The following is a 20345-nucleotide window of genomic DNA, read 5'->3' as shown; positions in this document are numbered from 1 at the left end:
TTGCAAGCAGTGACATTAATCTGTAATAATGAGTGAGGCTGTTAGCAAATTTTGTCTGATGGTAGATATAACTGTGTTTGGGAGAAAATTAAAGTCACCAAGAAACACATAGAGCCCAACTTTTCTGCCCAAGTAGTAGTGAAGTGATTCAGGACCTAATTTGTGTTTCTCGCATAAGCTTTGCCTCCATATCATTTGGTGAGGCATGATCACTTAGTTAAACACACACACGCACACACACACCAATAGTGAACAGGGGCAAGAGATCATGTGAATGTTCTCAATGACAGAACAGTAAATTCCATTCTTGAAGGAGTCTCAAGCTCAATGAGGCAAACTGCGGCAGCTTGGCACATTTATACAGCACCTACGACTGCTCATCTGAAAAGGCTCCAAAGTTCATCATGCTGCCCCTGTCTGATGCCTTGGGCTCAGTGTGGGAGTCCAGGCCTGCAGCCTGACAGATGACACTCCACCAGACACATCTAGGTGACTGCCTGGAGATCGAGGCTCCTGACTACAGACTTGGGTCTCCAGCCAGCCTGGGCCGCTGTCTGAAAAGAACACAAGTGGCCACAGTTACCTAGAGGTCCTTCAGTTAGGGTAGAGGTTACAGAGCAAAGAAAATTCTAAGACAATCTCACACAAAGCAAAAATAAGACCGTTTGTCAAAAAATACGAATGATAGGAAACCCTTTGCTTGAAAGCTTGATTGTGGGCCAGCCCTGATGCTCTTCTCATAGATTTTTATTTCAGGTGATTGTACTAAAGTGTCTGTAGGAACAGCACATCAAGTCTGCCAGCCCCTTGTTTAAGAGGAAGACTTTTTTTATGCAATACAGTGAAAAGGGAGCCTCAGCCCTAGCGATCAAGAATACATGGAGATGGGCGTCTGGGTGGCTCAGTGGGTTAAGCGTCTGCCTTCAGCTCAGGTAATGATCTCAGGATCCTGGGATCGAGCCCCACGTCAGGCTCTCTGCTCAGTGGAGAGCCTCCTTCTGCCTCTGCCTCTGCCCCTCCCTCCTGTTGTGCTCTCTGTGTCAAATAAATAAAATCTTTAAAATAAAAAAAAAGATACATGGAGGTACAGCCTCTGGACCTTCAGGCTTATCCGGAGTTGGAGGCAAGATGGGGCTCTCACTCAACAAATCCACTTGCATAGCAGGTTTTTCCCATGTCCTTCCAAATCTCTCTCACATACAAAGATGTTCCCATGGGAATCGTCCAAAGTTGACATCTCTGATGTGTGTACCAACATTTGGGGGTGGGATCCATATTCCTCACAGGAAAACATTTGTTTTAACTTCTCAGTATTCCAGGGACACCTGGGTGGCTCAGTGGTTGAGTGTCTGCCTTCAGCTCAGGTCATGCTCCTGGGGTCCTGGGATTGAGTCCCGCATCAGGTTCCCCACAGGGAGCCTGCTTCTCCCTCTGCCTATGTCTCTGCCACTCTTTCTGTCTCTTTCATGAATAAATAAAATAAAAGCATAATGTTTTAGTATTCCAAGTACCACCAAGGGAGCAGGAAGTATAGGACTAGGTTACAAACAGATCCCGTGATGCCTTAGAGAAGCACCTGCCTCCCCGACAGGGAAGCAAGCACTCATCCTTGCATAGTCTTTTCAGGTTCAGGACTAAGTGCATAATTATGCCCTTAGTAATTATGGGAAGGGAAGGAAGTAAAGGAGGAAGGATATGGGTAGGGAAGAGGAGGGGTGGGGAGGAGGAAGGGATGTTCTCACTGGGAAGAGGGTCCCTGCATCCAAGACCACACATCCGGCTCCTGGTGACCCTCCCCTATTTGCCCATGCTGTCTACATTGACCTCAGCCACCAAATCTCAAGGAAATAAAAATCACATCAGAATGATGAAAGATTAGTGGGACCCCTGGGTGGCTCAGTGGTTGAGTGTCTGCCTTTGGCTCAGGTCGTGATCCTGGGGTGCTGGGATGGAGTCCCACGTTGGGCTCCCTGCAGGGAGCCTAATTCTCTGTCTCGGCCTCTCTGTGTCTCATGAATAAACAAAATCTTTTAAAAAATGATGAAAAATTAGTATCTGTGACGGGTCCCGGGCCTTGCAGGGGTTTCTAACTCCCTGTCTTACAACCAGCTAGTCCAAAAATTAAAAATGAAAAGCAAGATCCTAATGCATTCAGCTCCTCTGACATGTGGCGCAGGAAGAAACAGATGACATGAAGAGCCACAGAGCAAGTAGTCCTCAGGATGACCCCGTGTCTGGCCGCACAGAAGGTCGCTGTGTAGAACCTGGTCAGGCTCCCAGAAGTACAATAGTGGAACATTCTCTGAAAACAAAAGATCTAAAAAAAAAGAAGAAAAAGGAAAAGTCCCTGGCACTTCTCACTTCATTGTAGAAACTTGACTCTCTAGCAACAGCATCTACAGCCAAGGTTCCTCCCTCACCTCCGGGCATGGGGAGCTCCCTTCTGTAGCCAGAGACTGAGCTGAAGCCCCCCTCGGAGTACCCGGGGCAGAAAGGGCACCTGGTACCCGTGGGCTCAGTCACCTGGCCTGGAGGGGTTCACTCAAGAAACGAGACAGAAGCCGCCCGCCACCCGCTTCCCCGGGAACCACTGTGCCCTGGACCGCAGTCTGATAATTCCACCTTAATCTCCCCAGTTTGTGCCTGTGATGCCAGCAGGAGCATTCCTTCGCACCGTCCCTCCGGCCACTAAATCATTCGGAGCCGAGTGCCATCACACATTAATTACCTCGCATGACAAACCGTCGGGTCAGCCGGTTTGCTGGGGTCGTGCCTGCCAGGAGGCCGCCTAAGTTATTAGCAAAGTTCGGGCTGGCGGGTTAACACCGCCGCCCCGGTATCCACGTGTGACCCTCACTCCGTGCCTGGGCTTTGCGGACTAAAATTAAAAACGGCTCCTCAAACCCACGACAGGCTGAGAGTCTGAACGGGCGCCGAGCCGTCGCCCCGGTGCAGTGACCTTGTTCTCCGTGGCCCCGAACCTCAGAATCCCCCTCTGGGAGCAGCGGCTCGCCGGCCCCCGAGCCCGGTCGCCCCACCTGGCCGGTGCTCGGCCCGGCGGTGGTGAGGCACGGGGCAGGCCGGAAAGCAGGTGCCCGGCCCAGGAGGAGGCATCCCCAGCCCGAGGCCCGTGATGGATTCCTGAGGCAGATGGAGGGCCTGCGTGAGTTTGGTCTGCCCCGGAAACTATTCCCAAACCCCCTCGGTAACTTCAAGTGAACCCCTGCTAACCCCAAGGCACCTCCGGTTTGGAAGCACCATGGCTGGTCCCGAGCAGGGGCCCACACGCACCCCAGGTCGGCCTCCACTGCTCTCACTTTCCTTCTCTGTTTCGAAAGACGATGCCACACCTCCGTCTCGGCCTGTCTTCTGATGCACCCAGACCCTCACCCGACTCTCTCCACCGCCTCCTGTCGCCCAGGCCCCTCCACAAACACCTGGCACAAGGAGACAGGAGAGTGGTCCTGTTCCTAAGCGCAGGAACGTGTACTCCAACCCGGGGGAGGCTTTCCCAACACCTTGCCTGGCAGGAGGTCAAGGCCGGGGCTCCCAGTCCTTGGGTTTTTGATCGCTTCTCATGTTTGTCAGCCGTTCGGCACCACCCCCTTCGGAAACCTGTTTGCATCTTGTCCAGGGCTTATCCGGGTGGATCCTACCCCAGGACCAGCCCTCACTCTCCGAAAGGAGACTCCAGTAAGAACATATTGGCAGGTTAAATTAGCCTTAGCTGATTCTTCTTTTTTTCTTCCAGAACAAGGGCCGGTTGATGGGTGAGTTACTAAGAGTCTCTTCAGTAGGTGATAGGCCAATACACATTTTCTCCACAGCTAAAACTCCTTTATGACAAATGCCATGATAAACATTTAAAAAATTCTTCACCATCACAGAGTAGCCACGTAACCAGACTGTCCTGCCTGAAGGGGGTTTCCTGGAACCACTGGTGGGGTGAGGGCAGATCTGGGTCTCCTCACCTGGGCCCTCTCCCACCTGACCACCTCCTTCAACCTCCCAACCTTAACCCCAAGCCCAGCCCCTCTGCTGACACGTGGGATGACTTTGGGCAAAAGACCCATGTAGGCCCTGCGTCTCCATCTCTAAAATGGGTGCAAGAAGAATTCCCACATCACCATGTTGTGGGAAGGGTTAAATGTACATAATGCTCAGAAAGCAGCCAGTCCGTGAGCCCTCGAAGCCTGTGTTACAAGCATACTTGATCTGATCCCAAATAACACCCTCGTGTTCCTCCCGCAGCACACTCCTATTCACATCCACAGGCTCCTCCCAATGCTTGGGCCTCCAGACCTTACCCTCAGATGGAGCGTGGGAGCCCTCTCCACCTGGGCTTCAGAGGCCACAGCTGCTGGTGAGCCCGACACCAACAGGAGAGTCCATGCTCCTCCCTGGCATGCCCCTGAGCACTCAGGACTGCTGGGCTGCCATGGGAAGCAGGGAAAGACTTGGACTGGGGAAAGGAGGGCTTAGTGCACCTTCGTTACTCTGCCTAGACCCATGGTTCTCAAACCTCTCCCAGAGCTCTTGTGAAAACCCAGGTCCTGGCCCCACAGGGAGCCTCCAATTCAGTGGTCTAGGTGGAGCCCAAGAATTGTCATTTCTGCCAGGTTCCCGGGGATGCTGACCTGCTGGTGCAGGCATCACAATGAGAACCGGGGCCCCATTCTGTCTGTTTGTCCCAGGACCGTGCTAGGGAGAAGAGGCACCGCAGGAAAGCATCTTTGCCCATCCTTCCTTTGCTCCCCCAAACCACCTTCTCAAGCTCCTGTGACAGCTACAGTTACTTCCAGCTTCCTGATTCTGCTTTCACCTGCCCGCAAGACACAAGAGGGGCTGTCACCCTCCGAGCCCTGACTCTGTACCTTCCCCTCCTTCTTCACCTTTGAATCTCTCTCCCCGGCAGAATCCTCACTCTCATATGGCCACCAGTGTGCAAGGAGCACCTCCACTCCCCCCCACCCCAGAATCCTCACAGGCAACGCCAACCCCCAGACACCCTCGGGGAGTCATCTGAAATGAGCAGTGAGCACTTGTAAGTGGTCGGCTGGCCTCCGTCCCCAATTGTCTATGGTATAATAACCCCAAGGAGAAGGGACAGTGAGGATGGGAGTCTTTCCCCACAGACCTGGGCAGAGAGGATGACCAGGAGCTGGGTGCTGAGGGCAGGAGTGGCAGATGTGCCGGCACCATGGGCCCTGGGCCGGGTCAATGTGTGCCGGGATGGTGAGGCCAGGAAGTGAGTCAGTTTACCCAAGGCCTAGGCTGGCAGATGAGAAGTTTGGGTTTTGGGAAGCCATGGGAAGTCCATGGGAAGTCCATGAGGAAGTCCATGGGAAGTCCATGAGGAAGTCCATAAGGCTTAAGCCATGGAAAAGCCATGGGAAGTCCATGAGGTTTTCTGAGCTTAGTTAGGAAATTGGCACTTCCTTTCTTTCTTTCTTTCTCTCTTTCTCTCTTTCTTCTCTTTTTCTCTTTCTTTCATTCACTTAAAGCACAATTATTAAGTGGCTGGTGGGTGCTGGGTGGGGACAAAACCATGCTTAGAGACCCTCTAAGAGGCAGAGCAGAAGGCACGCTGACTGCTGATTGGGCTGGAAGCCCCAGCGGGCAGCAGGAGGCACCCATGAGCGGAGACTCCGCTGAGCCTGGGGCTGGGGACACGCAGGGTGCAGGTGCAGGATGCAGGGTAACAGCTCTCCTGGGCACTAACCTGCCTCTTTGTAAAAGAGGGAAGATGAGAGCGCATGGCAGCACTGTAACTGAGTGGGGCCCCGCGGCCTCTCTGGGGTGAGGTGTCTGAACTGCCAGGTGGCCAAGAGGGAGCACCGCTTCCCGGGGAGGGCCCAGAGAAGGTGGAGTCAGGTCCCGCAGACCTCTGGCCGCTCAGCACGGGGTCTGGTCCCGGACTCTGGAGTCCCCCGGGGTGGGGGAGTTGGGGGAGATCCACTGAGGGAGGAACAACCGCGGATCCAAATAACAAGAAGGACACTGGCACTTGGGTGGCATCTACTGTGCGTGAAGAACTGATCCGAAACCCCGCGTGGATCAGCTCATTTAATCCTCATAAACACTCTGGGAGATGGAGTGGTGTGGAACTGTTCCCAAGGTCACGGGCTGGGCCCCTAGCCAGGAGGAAGAACCTGCCCAAGGTCACACAGCTAACGGATGTCATAGCTAGGATTCCCCAGTGCATGTGGCGCGCAAAGCCCCCTCTCCACTGCCACGGCGGCCAACCCGGAGGGAAAGATGACTTCAGCTGCCAGGGAGTGCAGCTGCAGGCCGGCGACAGAGCTCTAGGAGGCACCGTGCCCCACGCCTTCAAAGACAGCCGTGACAGCAGAAATCAAGGTGAGCGAAATCCATTCAGTCTCCCTGCTTGCCAAATACAGCTTCGCAGCAGACTGGAAACCAGGGCCAAATGCAGAATTCTCCGGCTCCCCAGAGGTGCCAGGCCACAGTGAGGGGAGGGGAGCCACCCACCCGCCACCCAGCCTGGCCCCTTCTCTTCCTTCGCCTGGCGCCACCCCTCAATGCAAGTGCCTCGCCTGCACATGCATGCAAACCCCCAGCCTTGGGTCCAGGTGCCCCTGGCGCCCCACAAGCCACCCTTGCCATGCCTCGGCCCAGGCCATGAATGGCTGCAGGGCAGGCCTCTCGGAGAAGATGGGCCGGGCTGGGCTGGTTGCTCCTCGCAGCCCCCGTGGCCCACCCGGAGCCCAGGCCCTCTTGCAGCAGGTGCACCATGTTTGCTTGTCCCTGACCCTCTAGGCCTCGGGCTGTGAGACCCTCCTGGCAACTTCCTCTCAGGCCCTTGGACTTGTCCCCAAGTGAACATGGTACCAGAGATGCGCCGATGTCCCTCGGAACGCTAATGCACCACTTGCGACTTTCCCCACTCAGATAGCGAAGCTGGCACAAGGCTTCATGTTTCCATCCTTGCATTAGCTACCAGAAAGCTCGGCACTAAGCCGAATCCTGAGTCATGGCAATTTTCTCACCTTCTTCACTTCTTCCTCTTTCCGCATGACTTTTTGATTTCCTATTCCCACTTTGGCCACCTTGTTGTATACACACGTCTTTTATTGGGTGCTGCCTCAAATCCTTTTTAGAAGCTGACAGGGTATAAATTATAAATAAAAATAAATACTGCTGAAATCTTCCCATTGTAGCTTTCTTATTTCCGGAGTTATCTGAAATCCTGACGTGGCGTTTGTGATAAATTCAACATAAAACATTTTATGCACCGACGTGCTTTCAAAATTCCTGTTTCGGCAGAAGATCCTGGGTTGCTGTAAACCTGGGCTCACAGCTGGAAACTTTTCAAGGGAAAGCAGTTTATCGACACTGTTACCTCGAGCAGTGGCCGCTTGCAACACCTCACCTAAATCTTAAGTACTGTTTAAAATTTGGGGATTATTCTTAACTATCTGGGAACAGCTGAAGTGGGAAGCGGGGAAGTATCCCATCACATCACTTCTGGTTGGAGAAGCATGGTCTTGGGGACTTTATGCTTTAGCAGAGAGATTCAGACGTCATTCCCTTTCTTTCTGTCGCCCTGAGAGCGACCAAAGGAAGGAGGTACGTCCTGGCTGAGAGCAGGGGGCAGGCGTGCAGAGGTAAAGTAAGGCTGCTATTAACTCTAGAGGGAGTTCTGGTTCTGAGGAGAGACCCCTGAGCTACCCACGGTCAAGACAAAGGCACATTCTGACCTAAAGCTGGGGAAAGGCAGAAAGGAGCAGGTGGGCCTTTGTTACATGCTCTAGTTTTTGAAATCTTAGCCTGTGAGATTAGATCCTTTAACGTTTAGTGCTATCAGTATTGTGCAGTTTTAACAGAAAGGAATGATGGAATGGAATGGAATGGAATGGAATGGAATGGAATGGAATGGAATAGTGTAGCACAGCATAGAATAAAATAATATGGAATAGGAAGTTGTTCAAAAGTAGTAAGGGGGCGCCTGGGTGGCTCAGTGGTTGAGCATCTGCCTTCGGCTCAGGTCATGATATCGGGCAGGGTCTTGGGATCAAGCCCTGCATCAGTCTCCCCGTAGGGAGCCTGCTTCTCCCTCTGCCTATGGTCTCCGCCTTTCTCTGTGTGTCTCTCATGAATAAATAAAATCTTTTTTTAAAATATAGTAAGTGTGCATGTGTGCAGGAGAGCTTGGCACTTACAGATGGATCTTTCATGAGCTTTGTTCTGACCTTCTCTTTCCAACTCCTGTCCACACACAGTTTGGCCCTGCTCAAACCCTCTGGAGCTGGGGTCTCTCTCCCCATTCCTGTCCCCTCTTGACACCTTGATATTGATGCGTGACCCTCTTCCTCACTCACAGGCTGGTTCTTCCAGCAGTGATCCTGATTATTCACCCTGGTGGTATCTTCTGCTTCTGTCCATGGCCTCCTGGCCCTGGGTCCTTCCTCCCCTGGAGCTCACCTAGGCTCTTCGAGAAAGATGGCACTTTCTTCATCTTCTGGGCCACGTGAGCAAAGCATTTGCCAAGTCCTAATTGGCAGTCAAATTTTGAGAGAAGAGTCTTAAAAAGAGTCTACAGAACCAAATTTATGAAGTGCTGGCAAAAGCCACAACTCCAGGAAGGTTGGCTCTGTGGCATTCTTCTCAATGTAGAAAAGTGTCATCAAACTATTTACCTCAGTTACCACTGAGTGCTGAGGTTTGGGTGATTTGTAAAACCTTCTTTAAAAAAAAGATTTTATTTATTTATTCATGAGAGATACAGAGAGAGAGGCAGAGACACAGGCAGAGGGAGAAGCAGGCTCCCGGCAGGGAACCTGATGTGGGACTCGATCCTGGGGCTCCAGGATGGGGCTCTGAGCCAAAGGCAGATGCTCAACTGCTGAGGCACCCAGGCGTCCCTGTAAAACCTTCTTTATACTCTTTGTACTGTTTGATTTTTTTTCCCCTTGTGAGCATGGATCACTCCTCTAACTAGGAAAAGTGACTATGCTTTTTCAAAAAAAATTTTTATTGTAAAAATTATTCCCTAAACTATATTGTTGATCTAAACCCCAAATAGTCCCCGGTCCAATCCCTCCTGGGGAAGGAGACATGCCCCCAGCTGCCTCCTTCCAGAATCCCAGCCTCCACCTCCTGGAAGCCTTCCCCATGGGTCCCGCCTGCCCAGGGCTGCTGGGTTAGATGAGCTCATCCAGCTCTCCCTGTTTTTCCTGCCTCGAGTGGAGCCCGGAGCTCCCCTTGGACATTCCTGAACACCCAGGAGGTAGAGGCCACAGATGTTATCAGGTAGGACTGGCGCCCGTCCAAGAAGAGGGGCAGAGTCACAGGCACACGGGCGCAAGCAGCCGGGGGGCTGGGCAGAAAGGGGAGGGACGTGAGTGCGGGTGGCGGCCGGCCGGGGCCTGCGGGGACGCCGCAAACTCAGAGAAAGGCCCGCAGGAGCCCGCGGAGGCCTCGGAGCGGCTGTGGCGCCGCCAGCGCTGGCGTGTGGACTCCCGGCCCCCAAACCAGTCTCCAGGAGGAGGCACGTTCCGGTGTGAGAAGCTGCCGTGCCCGGTTCGGTCCACACCCGCCCGCGGACCCAGGGCCCGCCGTGCCCTGGTCACCTTGTCCCCGAAGCCACCCGCTGCCCTCGGCCCAAGGCGACCCCTGCGACGCGAGGTCGGCCCTGCTGGCCCCTCGCTCCTCGCGTCGGGCACCCTTCGCACCCGCACCCGCACCCAAACCCGCACCCAAACCCCGCCCCGGAGGCCCTCGGCCACAGGCCCCGCGGACCCACCAGGCCGCCCTGCGCGCGTCCCCCGGCAGAGGGCGGCAGAGGGCGGCAGAGGGCGGCCGAGCCCGGGCCCGGGCGGCGGCGGGGGCGGGGCGGGGCGGGGCGGGGGGGGGAGGGGGAGGGGCGCAGGCTCCCCGCGGCCGCCGCCCTGCTCCCCGAGCCCCGCTCCTCCGGGCCCCGCGTCCCAGGGCCGCGCTCCCAGCCGCGTGGCCTCGCCTGTGCCCCCACGCCCGCGGGCCGTGTCCGCCGCCTGCGCTCCTCCAGCCCCTGCCTCCATCCCCTCCAGCCCCCCATCCCCTCCAGGCCCCCATTCCCCTGTCCCCATCCCCTCCAGCCCCTCCAGCCCCCTATCCCCTCCAGCCCCCCATTCCCCTGCCCCCATTCCCTCCAGCCCCCCATCCCCTCCAGCCCCCATTCCCCTGCCCCTCCAGCCCCTGCCCCCATCCCCTCCATCCCCTGCCCCCATCCCCTCCATCCCCCCATTCCCCTGCCCCTCCAGCCCCCTGCCCCCATTCCCCTCCGGCCCCCTGCCCCCCGTGCCCCTCCAGCCCCCCATTCCCCTGCCCCTCCAGCCCCTGGCCCACATTCCCCTCCAGCCCCCCTTTCCCCTGCCCCTGCAGCCCCCCATTGCTGCCTCTGCCTTGTAGGGTCCGGGGCACAGGGGGCATGCCTACCTCTCATACCACCTCTCTGTGTCCCAAGCAGGGTTTCCTGCAGTTTAGGTTTTCCTGTGCCTTTTCCCAATTGTTTGCCTTTCAGTGATTTTCACGTCCTACCAGGAATTACCATGTTCAAGGTAGAAAAGTGACAGACAAGTGAATGGGAGATAAAAGCCACCTGAGATCGCAGCTTCTGTCCCTGCACTTACTAAGGACTTGGTGGATCTACAGCCCTCCGTGTGTGTGTGTGTGTGTGTGTGTGTGTGTGTGTGTGTGTGTGTTGGGGCGGGGGGGGGGGGGGGTCCTAGAGAGATACACACCTGTTTTCCAAAATAGGAATCACATCCTCTCACTGAGCTCTGTCACCTGCTTTTTCTTTTTAAAGATTTATTTGTTTGTTTGTTTATGAGAGAGAGCACATGCCTTCGAGCACATGGTAGGGGTGGGGGGAGCCAAGGGAGAGGTGCCCCCCCCCCCCGCCCCACAGGTGAGGGCACTGAGCCGCTCAGGCTCCAGGCAGCTGCCCTGTGGCCACAGGCAAGGGGTTGGGAGGTGAGGGGAGGTGAGGGGTGGAACGAGGCCCATCAGGGTTCTCTCACCCTGGGCAAGACCAGGCTACTTGGCTGCCCATTAGAATCATCTGGGGCATCTGAAAATGGAGATGCCCGGGTCACCCCTCAGAGAGCTGACTGAATTGGTCTGGGGTGCTTTCCGGCCCGAGATTTTTGAAGGCTTCCTCGGAGCACCCAGGTGGAGGGAAGCCTCTCAAGCAGACCCCGTTGACCCACCGCCTCACCTGGGCTAATGCAGATGTGAAGTGAGGGCCAGGAAGGTCTGGATCAAGACATTTTGAGGTCTTTGGATATCTTCTTAGTAAGAGCCCCTATTCTGTGTGTCAGAACCATGAGGATTGGGGTCAAATGAGGCTTCTTCCCATCTGAATACTGAGATCCCCAAACCTGGTCTATTTTGAGACCCGTGTTTTCTGGCTGCTTCCTGGATGTTTGGAGGGTTGGGCCGCGGGGTGAGGGGCTACCCCAAACACCCTGGATGGGCATGGACCATCGGAGGGGGCACGGGCCTGGGAGCCACACCCCGGAGTTTAGGGGCTCAAGGCACCCTATGTGCCAGGGACACCCGCCCCGTTAGCAGAAGGTCTGCAGTGGAAAGCACTCTGCTGAACAGTGTGCCCAGGGGTGCCCAGTGCTGAGGGGGGCGGGATGCCTGGAGCAGGGCAGGGGCTTCGACCCCGCAGCCCTCCCGCATCTCCCCTTCCATTTCTTTGGAAAGAAAAACAAGTCTCAAGTCTGGGACAAAGGAACACACATTTACATACAACTTTCAGGGTCTGTTCTTCTGCATTTTTGCCCTTTAGTCAGAAGAAACATCTGCATTTTTGCCCTTTAGTCAGAAGACCACTTTAACCAGTGGGTGCAATGGAGCCCATGCCATCTTAGTCCTGGCAGCACCCGGGGCGGCTCCTAGCCCAGGCTGCTAGGGGCCTAAGGGCGGCCACTGACTCAGTTGTTCACCTGTCCCCCCACCCCCACCCCAGGGGGCACTGGTTGTGCCCTGAACCCAGGTGGTGGCTGCACCAACATACTGGAGTGTGGCCAACCCGGTCTGTGCCCTAGATGCTCAGACCTCCTGGCCTCTTCCTCGGGCAGGCATCCCTCCCTCCGTAGCCTCACCGCACCCCTGGACCCCACCCCACAGTCCCTGCCCACCTCCCCGCTACCCCACCCCCCACCCCTGCTCCCCATCAGCCAGGCCAGTTTGGTCTCTGCATTCCAGCTGTTCTTGAATTGTGCCAACCCCCTCCTAGGGCAGCTTACGCTTCCCTTAACCTCAAGACTTGGTGTGTTCTGTGGAAGCTCCAAATCCACCTCTCTGGGCCGGTATTAGAACCCTACTCTTCTCAGCTGGCTGAAGTGATTTTAATATCTATCCCTCCAGTTTGCTTTATTTTTACTTCTTCACATTCTTCAAGCTCCATTTTGACAGGAATTTTTACATAAAAAAGGATTCCTGCATTTTGCAAGTCGTTATGTATGTGTTTGTGGCACATGTATGTGTGTACAGGTGTGTGAGTCATGTGAGCCTGGGTGTGTGTTAACTGTGCTGGTTCTCAAGTGTGGTTCCAGAGCCAGCAGCTGGAGCCCCAGAACCTGTTAGAAATGTAAGTTACTGAGCCCCACCCAGATCTACTGATGCTGGGGTGAGGCTCAGCAGTCTGTTTTTAACAAGCCCCCTGGGTGATTCTCTTGCGTGATGAAGTTTGAGACCCACTGATCTTCAGTATAATCCAGCTTTTTTACGACCTGCTTAAGGCAGAAACTTACCATCTGCTCTGTTAAGATACAAATATGTAAACAGTAAGAGCTCTGACATTGTTGGAGAGGGCTCAGTAGACTTTTCCTTTTTTCAAATGTCTTTGTTCATTTTTTAACTGGTAAGACAGGCATGTGTGTGCCTGTGGGTGTGCGTGTGTGCACACACATACTCTTTCTAACTCTCCCCGGATTTTGAGAGGCCTCTCCTCGGCCCCTGGTTCTTCTTCTAGGGACACGTAGTCATGGAGGAAAGCAGATCTGAGTCTCACTACTTCACACCAAGGTAATGGTTTCAAAGAGAATGGCTGAAGGAAACAATGATTAAGTCAAAGAATAAAACAGCAATGGTGCAATTTCAGGCACCTGGACGAGTGGTGGTGATGGTGATGTGGATGTGATGGAGGTGGAGGCAGAGATGCTGGCAGTGGTGAAGACAATGGTAGTGGTGATGCAGGTGGAGATGCGGTAGTAAAGATGGTGGTGGTAATGTGGGAGGTGATGGTGATGGTGGTGGTGGTGGTGGTGGTGGTGGAGGTGATGGTGATAATGGTAAGGGTGGTGATGGAGGTGGTGGCAGCAAAGATGGTGTTGGTAGTGGTAGTGGTGGTGGAGATGGTTGTGGAGGTGACGGTGATGATGGTGGTGTTGGTGTTGGAGGTGATGATGGTGAAAATGGTGTTGGTGGTAGAGGTGATGGTGATGATGGTGGTGTTGGTGCCGGAGGTAGTGGTGGTGGTGGAGGTGGTGGCAGTGAAAGTGGTTTTGGAGGAGGTGGTGGAGGTGGTGGAGGTGGTGGTGTCATTGATACGGGTGTTAATGGCACTAGAGCTGCTTACATAGGAGTCCCTCAGATCATATTGCCCGCCTCCCCACTCCTTACCCAAAAGGCGTGCCCTGCTCGTGTGATGGTGTGTGTGATGGTGTGTGCCACAGTGTGTGTGATGGCGCCCATGCACTTGGACTCACATGAGCGTGTGTCTGCCACTTTGGCTTCAGGGCCTCGGAAGTTTACAAAGCCCCTAAAGCTTTTAAAATAAAAATAGGGGTTAAACCACTTGGATCTTCCAAATTAGAAAGAATAAATGAACCACCCAGCTGTAGTTAGAGGCAATTAATGTGATTCTGGGAGGGCTTCGCTGCAAGATAATGGAAAAGCTGATTATAAACGAGCCAGGGGTAACGGGGGAGGTCAGAGCGGTCCCTCAGCTCTGCAGGAGAAGCCCTTGCTCCGCTCCGGCGCCAGGGCTGCCGCAAGGTGCTGGTCTCCTCCACGCCGGCTCCCGGCCCGCGGCTGCCCACGCGGGCGAGCAGGGCACGCGGGCGGGGGGCCCCGGCCTGAGCCCGGCCTCCTCTGTGCAGCCCCAGCAGCTTCAGGCTGAAAATAAACCCAGAGAAGGGCAAGAAAATGAGGGCAGAAAGGGAGAGAGCGCGAGGAAGGTTCCCCGTGAGAACAGGCTAAAAACAGGACTTCTGACCTGGAAAGACACTGGCAGAAGCAGGAGGTTGGAAAACACGCGTGAGTCCGGGAGCCGCCGCGCGTCTCTGCTCATTCCTGCGGGGAGGAATCTGGAAACACTGCTCGGCCACCGCCCTCCTTAGGCCAATGCCTGTGGCTTGCATATTTGCCTTCTAATTTTATCCTTGTCTTGATTTTTTTTTTTTAATCACTCTCCTGGCTCTTTTAAATACGTATAAATTTTATGTTTTGTGTTCTCATGTCCTACTGCAAATTATTTTCTATTTTCTTTTCCTTTAAAAAAAAAATTAAAGCAGATTTTGCACTTGGAGCCCAATGCAGGGCTTGAATTCACAAGAGTGAGATCATGACCTGAACTGAGACCAAGAGTTGGATGCTTAACCAACTGAGCCACCTGGGCACCCCAACAAATTCTTTCCTAAAAACAAGTCAGAGCACAAATGAACAGGCAAACAAACAAGTCTGAAGTATTTTACACTCCAGTTTCCCACCGTCAGCTGATCCAGCTCACCCGGCAACTGCGGTTCGGGTTGAGCTAGGACCAATCTTCAAACACAGCCTTTCCGTCTTCAGAAACAGCAGTGTGGGCCATGCCCTCTCTCTGGAGACCTGGTCTCTGGCTAAAGGGGCCTTGCACTTTTTTTTTTTTTTAAGATTTTATTTATTCATGAGAGACAGAGAGAGAGAGAGACTGAGAGAGAGAGAGAGAGAGAGAGAGAGGCAGAGACACAGGCAGAGGGAGAAGCAGGCTCCATGCACGAAGCCCGATGTGGGACTCAAACCTGGGACTCTGGGATCATGCCCCAGGCCGAAGGCAGGCGCTAAACCTCTGAGCCACCCAGAGATCCCCCAAGGCCTTGCACTTTTTATGTCCAGCCTCTGGGCCTCCTGGTTAGAAAGACCTGGTTTCTGGCTATATTCAGGACTGGAAGGAGCTGTGTCCTCAGAGATGTGAGGGGTTCACCATCTTCCTCTGATAGTTTGGAGCTCAGTCAGAGGAGCCCTCCCCCATTTGCAATGCCCCCTCTGTGGGAGGAAAACCTCGGGATCCTTAGAGGATAACCCTACCCTTTGGGGGACAATACTTCCCCTTCAAACCCTGTGTTGCCATACTGGACCTGTGAACAATCCATGTGACCCACGGGGGGCTGTACGTGGTAGTGGTAGTAGATGTGACTAGGCCGGGAGTGAGACTTTGAGGATTCCCATCCACAGCCTGTAAAACAACAGCACCATGCAGTGGCCAAGGCCTGGGTTTGAATCCCGGCTCCTCTGCGTATCTGGCTGGGAGACTTCCTTAGCCTCTCTGCCTCTGACTTCACCTGTCGAGTGGGGATAGTAATAAACCTCCCTCGCAGAGTTACTGAATATTTAAAGATAGAAGATTTAAAGGGCTTGGTTCAGTACCAGGCACGATGCAAATTATGACAATGATCATTTTAATTAGTATTTCCCCTGGGTAGCATGCACTGGCCTGGTAGCCTGTTGGAGAAATTGCACCACTCATACTTTGGGGTTCAAAGCAGGGGCCATTAGAAGCTGCAAAAGCCTGGTAACTGGGACATTTGCCCCATATGGCCCCAGCCCCAGACCTCACTGGTTGGCAGAGGCTGTCCACAAGCCCAGTGCTCTGTCACCCCGTCCTGCCACAGTCTATCCCTGTGGGACACCATGTTACCACCACCACCACAAAGACTGGTGTCAAATGGGTCTTGAACAGAGAAACCAAGACTTTGGGTTAGGTAAAGTCTATTTTTTGAAGTTTCCTTTTATTTTGGTGCCCATACTCCCTGTAGTGTACATCTGTCTCATTTGTAGCTACTCTGTGTTCTGCATAAATTTTTCATATTTGAGGAAATCTTCACGCTGAGAGTCTTGATTCAATTCCCAGCTTCCCTTGCAGCTAGGAAGACCTGCTTTCTGGCCCATCAATCGGACAGGATCATACAAGACCTTAGTTCAGAGGTAAGCGATGTGTGGGAACAGGTTTGGTGGGCCCTTGTTTTGCTGGCCCTGGTGAGGCAAATGCACCCAGTTTCAGGTGAAGACAGTGACTGGGGCTGCAGAGCCCACCCAAACCACCAGGTCCAGTTCCCAGGACAGAAGTGACATCAGTGTGGTGGCAGCTGAAATGGCAATGGGGTTGAGCTCCTGACACCCAGCATGTGCAATGATCTTAGGTGCTGATTCTGGAAGGTCAGCCTTGCTCTGTTTTGCCAGCCCTCTCAAGGTTTCTGTGGACCAGCCAATAACTAATAATGCCCTTTCAGCCTAAACTAGCCAGGGTGCTTTCTGTTGTTCACAACCAAGCCAAACGGGTGATAAGCCATCATTTACTGAGCATTCACCACGTGCCAGGGCTTCCCACTGAGCACTTCACCTCAACTTCCCACTGAGTTGCACAACCCCCTGGGGACACAAGCAACTAATTTCCAAGAGTCAAGCTGCCTCATGCATCAGTCTCAGGCCAAGCCATTTGGGGCCAGCAATAGGTCTCTTCAGGGGAGACAATAATTTTTAGTCTTCAAACATAAAACGCACTCCAGATATTCCCTAGAAGGATCTTCTCTAGAAGGGACTGGACCCCCGAGATGGGCATTGGAGCTATCCAGGCTCCCAAAACTGGGCAACCTGGAACAAGCTGGATGTCCCTGGGTCATCTGCATCCCAACCTCCTTCTCAACCTGAAGCTGGTGGGTCCAAGGACAGAGACAGGTGGAGCGGGGGCTCCCGAGGAGGGGCGCGAACCTCCCCGGACCCACTGCTGCCCGCTGCCCTGGCAGCCCCATCAAACCTCTGAATCTGGGGCTCAGTCCACCACTCAGCTGAAGGCAGAGACCTCACAGCTGCTCAGAAGAGGCACACACTGCCTTAGACTCTGCGCACATGGTGTGCATACATAGTACCTGTCTGTGTGTATGCATGTGTGGGAGGTATGTGCCCATGTGCATGTGTGCGCATGTACATGTATGTACATGTATGTGTGCACATCCATGTACATGTTTGGGGGGGTGTATGTGTGTATGTGGGGGTGTCCAAATGTGTGTCTCTGTGCATGTTTATGCATGCACTTGTGTATGCATGTGTGTGTAAGGTGCCCTTCTTCTGGGCATTATCCTTTACTTCAATTCCTAATTTTATTAAATCATTGGAGGTCTTCACTGGATACTCAAGGTATTTAATCAGTTACATCTATGCAGAAGCCAATGCCAGCACCACCGAAGGGACAGATGTACTCATTCTATCCTTCAGATGACCCCTGTCCTAAGTCAAAGTCACAGAGCAGCTAATGCTTTCTGTGAACACTTTAACTCCCTAGTTGCATCCTTCAAGCCACAAACAGAATCTAAGCTCTGGAATCAGATAACTGGTTTATGGCCTTTCCTTTGATGAACATATATAATAAGCATAGCGACATGCATGTAGTGAACGCTCTGTGCCAGGTACCATCTACCTGTGGGGACTCTGGTTTTGTAAAAGGAACAAGGTGAGCATCGAGTATAATGGAAGGGCCCTGACGCCTCAGCCTCAGAAGCTGGTTTGATGGGAGGCTGGGTGCTGGATGGAAAATGCACAGGTGGGCACCCAGGGAGAGTGGGTTGGGGGGCCTCTCAGAGGCTGGCTCGCTGAGAAGGCAGTGACCACAGAAAGCATTGGGGAAATAGCCCATGCTTAGGGGAACAAGGACACTTGGGTGTTCTAGCGACAAGAGAGCTGAGTGTGGCAGGTCATGGGCGGAGGTAAGGACTGGATATAATTCATGCAAAGTGGAAATGCAGACCCTTGCTCAGAAATTATTAAAAACTTCCAGATTGGGTGCCGGGCACTGAGGCGGGCACTTGAAGGGATGAGCACTGGGTGTTATTCTATATGTTGGCAAATTGAACACCAATAAAAAATAAATTTATAAAAAAAAAAAAAAACCTCCAGACAACGACAGAGAGTAAGAAGCAAGCCTGGGGCTCTGTGTGTGCTCCAGACGGGGCACCCTGCAGCTGGCCCTGAGTGAGGACTGGGTCGAGAGGGGGCCAGGGCAGACCTTGAGGTCTTGGATTTTCTTCTACCTGCGATGGAAGCCACAGGCAGGGCCCAGGCTGCAGTATGATCTGATGTGGCACCCGTCCTTGAGCCATGGCCTGGCTGCCAGGAGTAGCCGATGCTGAGGGGCGAGGGCAGGTACAGGTGCAGGTGCAGGTGCAGGGGGAACCAAGGGTGCGGCTTGGCCTGGGACCAGACAGTGGGAGGAGGGCGGTTGTAGAGCGAGCTGATGGATTGGCTGCAGGTGGTGAGGGGACAGAAGTTCTAGAACCTCACCTGACTTGCAGCTGGGGGGACGGGGTGCCCCTCTGCCAGCCGGGCGGGAACACGGCCGTGCCCAGTGCCCTCTCCCAGGGAAGCAGCACCTCTCTGCTCGCGGAAGTCCCATCCCAGCTCACGCCCAGCAACCGTGCTTGCTAGAGACTCAGCACAGTCAGAGGCCATGCTGCCAGATGCTAAATCTCCCCCATAAGAAATCCGAAGACAAAATGTGCAGCAGCCACTGTCCAAAACCAATATGTACAAAACAGCACAGAGCCGGTTGGAGCAGCAGGTGCCGCGGCGGTAAACACTGGAGCCCAACATGTTGACTTTGGCAAGCTCATGCGTGTCTTGTCATGGAAATTGAGTTTATCGAAATTGAAAACTGGGAAAAGACGGCTCGGCAAGGCTATCCTCTCTGACTGCCATCCAACGTGGTGTTAGGAAGCGCAAGAGTTACCATTTCCTGAGTGCATGGCACGCCCATGGGATGGCCAAACGCCCCGGAAACTTTCCACACATTATCTGACTGAATCGTTCCAAAAGCCATCTATTTTTCAGATGCTGAAAACAGGGTGCAAGAGTTGCTGAGTGATCTGTTCAAGATCACACAGTTAAAAGAGGCCCAAATTTTTTGAAAACCAGGTGGAGATCCTGTGAGCATTATAACGGGTCTTAGCCAGTCAAGGTCATGAGCATCCTGTTGCCAGTGATTGGGATGGGAGTGAGCAGAAGACCTCTTCTGGCCAATGTGATGGGAGAGAAAGCTGTAGGATCAGAGGCTTGGGAAAGAGCTTCTCCCTAATAGAAAGGGGTGAACAATTCAAAAACAAATCCCTTTAAGTCCTCCATCCCTCCTTCCTGCCTGTGGGCATGTTGTGGGAAGGGAAGGTGTGTGGCCCTGGGGTAGCCTTTTAAGATCCAAGAGGTGAAAGGTATAAAGATGGAAAATGGAAGTTTGGAACGTGTGACCGCTGGCCTGTCAAACCAACCTCAGGACCTCCCGCCTCCAGACTTCCTGTTGAATGAGCAGTAAATGTCTGTATGGTTGAAGTCACTGTTAGGTTTTTATTAGTTGTTTTCAGTTGAACACCTCCTAACATAAATCCTGGGCTGGTCTAATTTCAAAGCCCATGATCTTTTTCCTGTTACACTCTGATGTTTATGTGGGGGTCCAGCTGCCATCCGTTGTCCATTGTCAACCTAATGCCCAACAATTGCAGAAACAATCAGATTTAGAAACTGGAAAGAAAACTGTCAGTTCGAAGAAGGAGATGTGGTCAGTGCAGCAAGATCAGAAATCTAGCTTCTGGCCTTAATTATTTTTGGCATGAATCCTCACATCCCAGAACTTCAGAGCTGGAACACACCAACGTGATCACCTGGTCCACTCCCATATCATAGATGGTGAAATTGAGCCTCTGAGAGGCTCAGACTTGCTCTGAGGCCTGCAGGTAGCATCAGCCCCAAGACTGGAACCCCTCTCTCCTAGCTGGCTCTTAGACACGTGATCTTTCCCTTGCCCTCCACACCAACTCTTGGACTTTGTCCCAAACTCTGATTGGCCATCATCTCAAATAAAAAAGAAAGTCTTTATTTATTGGTTTGTTTGTTTATTTATCTCTTTATTTATTTTAGAAATTCTTAATTTAATCATGTTCTTGCGACAGGATCAACTTGGTTGTCATTAACTGAGGTTTCTTTCATGCGTATTTTCTTGTTGTGTCAAGTTACCATCATCTTCCCATGAATTAAGTGGTGCACCCTGCCCAGAAAATCAAAAGAACCCAGAGACAGAGGGTGAGGGGAGAGAG

The 20345-nt window shown here is 53.3% G+C and overlaps 1 protein-coding gene across 1 annotated transcript; it reads left to right on the top strand.

Moving 5' to 3' along the window:
* The first annotated feature begins 8891 nt into the window (after nucleotides 1-8891).
* LOC112643461 (WAS/WASL-interacting protein family member 1-like) lies at nucleotides 8892-13224 on the top strand. Its single transcript, XM_025421464.3, has 3 exons — nucleotides 8892-9273; nucleotides 9427-9832; nucleotides 13115-13224. Exons 1-3 carry the CDS (start codon nucleotides 9169-9171, stop codon nucleotides 13222-13224), a joined length of 621 nt encoding a protein of 206 aa, XP_025277249.1. The 5' UTR covers nucleotides 8892-9168.
* Nucleotides 13225-20345: the final 7121 nt, after the last annotated feature.

This window comes from Canis lupus, chromosome 1, assembly GCF_003254725.2.
Source record: "Canis lupus dingo isolate Sandy chromosome 1, ASM325472v2, whole genome shotgun sequence".
Lineage (NCBI taxonomy): Eukaryota > Metazoa > Chordata > Mammalia > Carnivora > Canidae > Canis > Canis lupus.
The sequence above is the reverse complement of the archived record's forward strand: the minus strand, read 5'-3'. Positions and strand labels throughout refer to the sequence as shown.

Excerpts from the sequence above, each read along its gene's own strand:
- LOC112643461 (XM_025421464.3), top strand. The coding sequence starts at position 9,169 with ATGAGCTCATCCAGCTCTCCCTGTTTTTCCTGCCTCGAGTGGAGCCCG. Across the intron at positions 9,274-9,426 it reads GAGGCCACAGATGTTATCAG|GAGCCCGCGGAGGCCTCGGA; the intron begins GTAGGACTGGCG and ends AAAGGCCCGCAG. Across the intron at positions 9,833-13,114 it reads CAGAGGGCGGCCGAGCCCGG|GCACCTGGACGAGTGGTGGT; the intron begins GCCCGGGCGGCG and ends GTGCAATTTCAG.